Source organism: Leishmania braziliensis, chromosome 24 (genome assembly GCF_000002845.2).
Source record: "Leishmania braziliensis MHOM/BR/75/M2904 complete genome, chromosome 24".
Taxonomy (NCBI): domain Eukaryota; phylum Euglenozoa; class Kinetoplastea; order Trypanosomatida; family Trypanosomatidae; genus Leishmania; species Leishmania braziliensis.
Genome location: NC_009316.2, coordinates 58,015 through 66,860, shown reverse-complemented (window position 1 = coordinate 66,860; position 8,846 = coordinate 58,015). Strand labels below are relative to the sequence as shown.

The 8,846-nt window shown below is 59.9% G+C and overlaps 1 protein-coding gene across 1 annotated transcript; it reads right to left on the bottom strand.

Moving 5' to 3' along the window:
• Positions 1-191: 191 nt before the first annotated feature.
• LBRM_24_0250 (conserved hypothetical protein) lies at positions 192-7,901 on the bottom strand (the record flags this gene model as incomplete). Its single annotated transcript, XM_003723128.1, has 1 exon — positions 192-7,901. One exon carries the CDS (start codon positions 7,899-7,901, stop codon positions 192-194), a length of 7,710 nt encoding a protein of 2,569 aa, XP_003723176.1.
• Positions 7,902-8,846: the final 945 nt, after the last annotated feature.

The window sequence follows — 8,846 nt, the reverse complement described above, 5'->3', positions numbered from 1 at the left end:
CTACGGCAATGCGCTAAGAAAAATGTAGCGAGAGAGAGAGTAGTGCCTACCTCTGCCCCTGCCTGTGTGAGTGTGTGTGATCAGGAGGGAGAAACGAGTCCGCGCTCCGCCGTCCCTGCCCTTTCTAGTCCTCTGGTCTTGTCAATCCTCGTCGGCGAAGGGAGGAGTCTCGGTTATCCTCACTTCTCTTTCTATCGGTTGTACTTTGTCCACAGGCGCACCTCCCCAAGCGTACGATCAATGGCGGAAGGAGATGCCTCCACAATAATGTGTGAAGCCAGGATGTGGCGATGATAACCGCACGCAACAAGCGCGTCTGCTGGCACGCCGCTCACCTCGCTCAGACGGCAGTTGCGCACGTCTGACCTGAGATGCTCGGCTTGAAGCAGGGATGCGAAGATGGGCACCTGCGGCTCCAATGCGCTTTTCGGGGAGTCGCACAGCACATGTGCCTCAAGCAGCGCATCGACAATGCGCACACACTCCTGCAACGAGTGCTGCGGGCACTCGTCGAACAACACCTTGACGGCGTCCTCGACAGAAAACACGTAGTTTACAATAAGGCCCCGATTGTACAGTCCTTCCAGTATCACCACGAGCGGCTCATCCCACTCCGCGTCGGGTCTCGAACGGAAGCGGACGTTGTTGACGCGGCGCCGGTATGCAGCGCAGCTGATCGACAATGCCTTGGTGCGGATGACGTTTGTGTCGTCGCCGCAGCAGTTGCACGCCAAATCCGCCTCCTTGAAGAATGACGGAATGGTGTAGCCCATGCGCTGGAGCAGCACATCCTTTAACAGCGCCGACTTCTCTTCCATCGCCAGCACCACGTAGCCTAGCAGGCGCACAACGTACTCTGTGTCACGCAGGTTGAAGAGCGCAAGCGAGAGGCCCTCCATCAATGAAACGGAGAGCACAATGCGGTACTCCAGCAGCGGGCAGCCGCGCTCGCACAGTTGGTACTCGCCCAAAATCGACATCTGCGATTCCCCGGTCGTCACGGAGGTGATGGGGACGCCTGGCACGACGTACGGTACGACACGGGTCGGCGCCAATGGCGCTGTCTCCGCGAGCGAATCCATAACGTCGTAGCCGCAGGTCACATACATCTGCATCGAGTCCGCCATCACGTCGTTCTGGATGCCCTCCATCCACTTCCACGAGAAGCTCGGCACATGCACGACGCCCTTCGTGGAGCGCTCGGCGGTGTACGTGAAACACGTCGGACCGTAGCGCGAGAGGGACCCGCATATGCGCTCCATCAGCATTGGCAGCAATGCTGGGCTCACGTTTTCCAGCGAGAAATGGCGATGGCGCAGGAGCGACGAGTCATTTGAGGGCGTTTCCTGGCTGATATGCAGTAGTTCACCCACCGTCGTGGGAATCGAGGAGCGCAAGAGCGGAAAGGATGACTGATCTGGCGAGGTCAATCCGAGAAACCGCAGCTGCGCCATGGTTCTCTCGACGCTGTGGCCCAGGTGGGCCAGAACCGTGTTCTCCGAGTCACCGTTGATGTAGCGTTCCACTGGGATGCGAGTCAGATAGCGGTCGAGCACAATTATGTGCGGGTTGTCGGGATGCACGTGGAGACAGCACGAGACAAGCACGTCTGTCACACCGTCCACAATCTTCACAAAGCGCCACGCCCGAAGTGCTCGGTTGCAGCCGCCTTGGCTTGGTGTCGAATCCTCTGCTGGATCGAGGGTGAGGCTCTTTTCGAGATTGTAGTGCTCCACAAAGTTGCTCGTGGCATGCATGGGTTCGTCTTGAATGCCGAAAGGCTTAAACTTGTACTCGCGAAGGTTCAGAAACAGCAGTGTCACTGCCACCTCTCGTTGTCTCTCCTGAAATGCAGTGACGTCGTGCGACGACTCGTGGGGAGCGTCGTTGCCGGAGTCAGAGAGGGCGCTATCGAAGATGGTGTGCAGGTTTACCACAATTGGCTCCAGTCGCTGGTTTTGTAAGAAAACAAGATCGTTGAAGGATATCATCTTGTGCTGCACGTAGTTGAGGTGGCCCTGGAGCTCCTGCACCGCCAGAAGGTAGCAGAAGTCTTGTAGCCGCTGCAGCGGTCGCTGCACACTCGCGTTGGGTGTGGCGCTGAAGAGCTGCACTACGAGCTGCGGGCAGCGATCCGAGGACGTCAGCGGTGGCGGGCGGGAGGTCACCGGCACAGTGTGTGCTGTGTCCTTGACAAACACTAAGCGAAGGTAGTGGAACGTGTCCCCCTCAACATCGTCAGCAACGAGGAAGCACTGGTCTCTGTTGAAGATGGCGACGAGCTCCAGTCGCGAGCAGTGGCACTGGATGCGGTGCAGGATCTTCTTGCATTGATGCTGCAACTTGTAGTATATTGGGATTTCCAGCACATTGCGACCGCGCAAGTAGAAGGGAGACCCGGTCGCATACGCATCCTGCGAGCAGGTTAGTGGGTTTCCATGGAGCGCGGAGTCGCTGCAGTCTGACGCGCCGCTGTTCTTGCTGAACTGGTCTCCCCACCCTGGGGGAATGAGCTGAGCGCTGGCGTTGAAGGACTCGCGCAGCTGCTTCAGGAGATGCAGCTGGCTCACCTGCTTGATCTTACCACACACGTGAGTACGGAGGTGACTGCTGTAGTTGCGCATTGTCTCCAGCGCAGCGGCCGTGCTTTGAGCATCGTATATAAGGATGCGAGCGTTACCGATGGGATGGGGCGGCTTTGTCGTGATGCACACGACCACCCACCGCTCGCCAAAGTGTTCACGGTTAGGCACTACCACATAGGAGAGGGGGAGCGTGGGTAGGACCCACATCCAGTCCTCCTCCACACAGTGGCGGAACACATCCTTGATAGCCTCCTCGGGAACTACGCGACTGACATTCGTCTCCTGCTCGGTGAACTCGACTGAGAACGTGTCACGGACGAAACACTGGGAGCTCAGAAGGGCTGGGGTAACAACATCGCAGAGAAGTGCCTGCAACTCCGCGTTCCTCATCAGCTCGGTCGCTTTCATCCTTTCGCTGTGGGACAGCACGGCGTCGCGCGACCGCGTCTCTAGAGCTCTGTCATCACGTCGCTCCGCTGTGGCGACTGCGGCAGCACCGTCCATGGTGGTGCCTGCAACAGCCGTTAAGGCCGCCGGTTCCGCTTCGACGCGTGCTCTGAGCTGCCGAAAGGGGGCAAGGTAGCACGCGTTCTGCAGACAGTACACGGCGATACGCCACTTGAGTCTCTCTGTTATTCGCTGCATCGCCTGCTTCACTCGAGCCGGCGGCGAGCTGCGGCCAGTGCAGCTGTAGAATGCATCATGGCAGCGCTGCCGATTCCACACAACGGCCATCGGCTCAGCAAAAAGCTCATCCACGGCCGCCAACGCCGCCTCGTCCGCCGTAGCTTGGTAACTCGGCGCGGCTGCGAAGGTCAAAGCAAGCAATGCGGAGGATCCGCCCACCGCAACAGGGGCCTCCTCTGATGCGAAGTGGTAATAGAGAAGACCCAGCGTGCGCCGCACGACCTTCGGTGGCGGGCAGAAGGACTCCTCCTCGCACAGGAGCAGTACGTCTGCCGGAGCCGTTTTCACAAACAGGCGAAGCGCCAGGCGTCCGGTTGTCACGTCAACGGCCTCCAACGGCGAGGCGGAAGCCGGCACAGGAGGGTCCTTTAACGATACCGACGAGATTGTCGACTTAGGCCGGTCACGTAATGTGTTTTGCCACCGCTCGTCGCACTTGTCGACGGCCAAAGAGAGCCACCGGCATTCCGTGTTTTCTTCGGCGCAGACGCCGCTGGCCGAGGGCAGAAGAAGCATGCACGCCTTCACCGCAATCGGGAGTAGATCTAGATGCGCACTCTTCTCCTCTGCGTCGTCCTCACTTGTCGCGTTCCCCCGCATGCCGCTCACACTCTCGCCTTCGTCATCGTAGACACGGCCCTCCTCGCCATCTGCCTCTTCATCCGGGGATGAACAGCCGATGCAGGATGTCTCGTTGGGCTGCAGCGCCTGATCAGATCCCAACTTTGGTAGCCACAGAGTGGGGTGCACCGAAAAACTGTGCTGCTGCGATGCCAGGACGTCTGTTAGCACCTCCTCCACTTTTTCCCTCCACGGCACCCCACCGGGCGCCTCGCAGCAGCGCCGCTGGACGATGTGCAACAGGTGCGTGACGTCCATTTCCACCGCGTAGTTGCCGAGGTGAGCGTAGGTGTTCGTCAGTTCCGCGATGGCAGATGCCGCCGTCTCCGGTGACGCGCGCTGAATGAATGATATGAGTTCGCGGGCGCAGTACACAGACGTAAATGCCACGAGCAGGTGGCGCAGCGATAGAACAACGGCGCGGTCGGCAATGCACTCAGGCATTGCCACGTGAGACGGCGATGTTTCTGCAGGCTCCTCGTTGCCCACCGCAGTTGCTGTGTCTCGGGCCGGCTGGCTTGGACGACAGTGATGATATTTCTGTGCGATAGCGTACTCGAGCAGTTGACCATCGAGGGCAGCCAACGCCACCTTGACGACGTGCCGCCCCGTCCCGGCCTCCGTATCTCTTTCCAGCACCAAGACACAAAGTATCGTCTCGTAGCGCATGGGGCTCAAGACGGAGATATACACGTCCGTGTCAGGGTCCACAACATCGGCTCCGCTAGAGAGCCGCTGCACGTAGTCAGTCTGCAGCAGGCGGGCTTTCACGACGGTGCTGCGATCCCCGACGCAGCTCACAATGTTCAGCAGCCGATCGCGGAGCTGCACACACCCCTTGACGCCGAGCGAGGGCGGCGAGCGCAACTCCACGTACTCTGTGTATCGCACCTGCAACGAGAATAAGATCGACTCGACCCGTGCCACAACAGGACTGAAGCCGAGTTCACGCATTTGCCGAGCAAGCAGGCATCGATTCCTGTGCTGCTGCGTGGCAATGACCTTGCATGTGAAGACAGCAGTTGCAATGTGGAGGTCTTCTTGAATGTCGCGCATGTACATCCACAGCGACGCCCGCGCTCGCTTGAACGGTGTGATGAGACGCTGCACGGAAATCTGCGCTGCCGGTGCCGGCGCCGACGAGGGAAGCGCCTCCAACACGTCAAACAAGCACACGTCAGAGTGTGTCTCAGGGTTGCCAACGCGCCTCGCAAGCACTGCCTTGAGCGATGACGTGTAGTAGACAATGAGCGCAAATCCGGCGTGCATGCGGCGCGCAACGATGTGGCTGAAGATCTCCTCAACCAGAAAGGGGTAAAACTCGCTGCAGCCAAGGACCCAGCGGAAGCACAGTGCATTCAGGAGTGGCCACGGGAAGGACGATAGTGGATCTCGGAAGAACTGCATCGCGCCTGACGCGTGCGCTGCCTTCTCCGGTGCGACAGGAAGCCTTGAGGCTCTGACGACAGCGGAGCTAATGTCCACGCCGGGGATTAGCGTCCCTTCCGTGTAGCTCGTCGACAGTTGCCCGCGCCGCGTGCTGAGGCTCGCTTTCACCAGCTGCAGCGCTTGCTTGTTTTCTGCTTGATTTGACACGCGCACCAGCAGATGCCAGTCTTTGCGTGTCGTTGCCCTGTTGCGTTCTCGCACCGCCTCCTCGATGTCGTTCAGCAGCGCGCAAACGAGTGCGTCCTGGGTGGCACTATCGCACAACACGCAGCTCACTCGGCACTCGAAGGCGCCGGCTAGGCCGAAGCCGCTGCTGGAGCTTGTTTCGTACTGTGGGAAAAACTGAACCACTGAAAAGACGTCTCGGGTGGCGTTCACGGCTCCAGAGAAAGACGTCGTCATTCTCTCTGTGTGCAGATAGGTGAGGTCTTCCTCGCAGCCGACAAGTCGGTGGCGCCGCTCCATCGCCGCGCGTACGCAGGCGCGCGAGGCGGCCTCTGTCTGCGCCCCATTCGTGACTTGAGCGCATGTGTATCGCATCAACACACTGGGCGGCAGCTGCGCAAACCTGAAAAAGACACCGAGAGACGACACCGTGGCAGCATTAAACCACTGCGCCAGCACACCCTCCGCAGAGGAGAGACATGCGAGATCAGGGATGGCGCTTATCGGCCTCTGGCGCGGGTCCGCGTTGACTAGCTGCAGAAGAGCCTGCTCTGCCTTCATCCACATCATCACCTGCGCCCGCAGCAGCGAGAGATACGCAAGCCAGCGGCACGTGCCCTCGCCAACGGTGTTTGTCGCCTCATCATCCCACCGCGTTTTGCAGAAGTGGTCCACCAGCGCCTTTGTCCCCGACACCAGCAGACGTCGATACACCGCCGGTCGGTTGATGTTCATCTCGTAGTGCAGCGTGATGGTGCCGCGGCGGAAGTCGTGGACGTAGCGGGCTGCCATGTGCGAAGTGGCAGACGCATCCTGATAGTCGATCAGAACGCTCCACCCCTGGTTGAAACGCAGTGCCGCTGTCGCACGTAGCACCTCCTTCGTGGAGGCGCCAATGAGAAAGTCAGGCAGGCCGTGGTCGCCATCGTATAGCACCACTGGCTCACACATCGTGTCCGCAAACAAGTCGCGCTGCGTAGCGCCTGGAATGGTCACTGGAAACCCCTTGATGAGGTGTACGAAGATCTGCTGCGCCACGCACCGCGCCCCTTCAAACTTGCGGCACCACTCGTGGTTCAGCCGGTGTGCCGCCAGCGCCAACCAGTAGTCCACGTGCACGGCAAAACCTCCGACAGACGATAGGAGCCGGGTCAACGGGGTGAGCTCAGGGGAGTCAAGCACGAGCATACGATTCAGCGCCACAATGGACACGATGAGGTTCTTGCGTCGCACCGTGTTCTCCAAGAAGGTGAATGTGTCAGACGAGGCCATGGCGCCTCCATCGCTGACTAAGACAAGTGTGTTGCACTCTGGCGTTTTTTCCGGCATCGCACACGCCAAGTACTCCAGTGATGCACTCAGTGAAGACTGCGGCCATTCCTGCGGCGTGCTGTGCGCCCGGTAGACGTTTTCGTAGCGGCAAAGAAGGTCGCGCAGGCGGTCCATAAAACCGCTGTCGTTGAGCAGCGTCCGAGCATCGCAGTGAAAGAGCACCGGCACGGCCGAGCAGCGAGAGCGCGCGCCGCAGTCAGCCCCCAGCGCAGTGAAGCGGGGGAGCTCGGGAGGGCACATGATGATGGCCGGCTGTTGTCGCTGTCGATGGCGGTGCACGTCATCTCGGGCCACCTCCCTGTCGGACGAGGCAGGCGGGCTGAAGGGGACGGCCTTTTCCACCTCCTGCGGCACGTTCAGCAGCACGACGCTTACAAAAACTGTAGGATTCCACACCTGCTGCATCACGCGTGACCGAGTCTGCTCGTCGACGATGGCGGCTTCGACGAAGTTGCGCAGCAGCTGCTGGTCCTGCTCGCGGGCGTGCAGCGTCGTCTCAACGACCTGCAGGAGCGATGCGACGATGGTCGGCATTCGGTCAACCAGTACGACGCCGTTGCGCATGACGCTAAAGGCGCCTCGCCCGTAGTCGAGTGCGATCCAGACGTGGTAGGACTGGTACAGCACCTCTGTCTCCCAATTCCAATAGTTCGCCTGGCTGCTCGCAGCGGTGTCCCATGGCTTCGCATCGAGGTCGTCAGTGCCGTCGAGTAACGCATTCGACACCTCACCGTCATTGGGGCCGTCAAATGACGGCGACCTGCCGCCCTCCAACGACGAGAAGGCGCTCACGTTCGTGTTAGCCGTCGTGCAGGTGCTAGGCGTGACAGGAAGCAGTCGGTCACCCAAGGAAAGACCGCGCTTGAGCTCCTCCAGCGTTCGAATGAGCACACGGCGATCGAGCTCGGCGTTCAGCGATGTGAGCAAGGATGAGGTACCGTTCCCCTTTGAGTCATAGAGGTGATAGTAACGGAGTGCATAGTCAATCTTGGCATCCGTGCTGAACTCGTCCGCACGACTAAACAGCAAGTAGGGGTTCACCGGTGACGCATCCGTTGTCATAGTGGCGCGAGGCAAAAGGGAAAATATTTTGAAATGAATTTGCTGCGAGTGCGAACGTGCGTACTTGTGCAAGAGAGGAGGTAAGAGAGAGGCGGCGGCGACCAAGACGGAGGAGGGCAGCACAGAGCAAACAGAGGGGAAGGGTCAGCCTACGATGGTGTACTTCGAGTTCCAAGAAAAGAGTCCATGACGCGTGTGAGGCGAGGGGGCTTAGTCCACACGCCGTCACCCAGCACGAGAACAAGCCCGCGCCTCGCCAATGATGCCACGAGCGCACTCGCCTCGCGCACGTCGAGCTGCTGCGAAAGTAAAACAGATAACGGAGCTGAAGTCGATACGAAGAAGGGGACCAGAGAAGGTACGCACGGATCAATCAGGCGCTCCAGCGACAGAACACCGTTGCTGCCTCGTCGCTCTTCCTTGTCGAGAACGCGCACTGGTGTTTAGGGCACAAGACTTGGGCGCACGAGCACAAGCACACGGGCGGATACCACTACCCTCGTGCGCTAGGCTCGGCCTGTCTCCGAGTCTTCGTTGATTCCTGTGAGTGGGCAAATGTGCCTGTACGCGCCTGTTGCCCACGTGCGAAACGGCCTCGTTCAACCGCACTTGAACTACCCTCACCAGATGCGCGGCAGCAGTGCGACAGCGGCAGAAGAGCCGAACGAGCGGAGCGGAAGGGGTGTGCGTGGACGTGTGTTTGGGGCACGTGCGCGCGGATGTTTAGCGGCATCGTTGTTTGGCGTGCCGTGAAAATGCGAGAACAACGAAGGAGGCGGCGGGCGTGGCAAAAAGACGTGGTTGAAATGGCGCACGTGGAGAAGACGCAGAAGAGAGGCGCATGAGGCGCGGGTGGTGCTTCAAGCACAGGGCAGCTCCTACCAGCATAGGCGCCCGCATTACGCACCCGGGAAGCCTCGACTTCAGAGCGCCCGTTACGGTGCC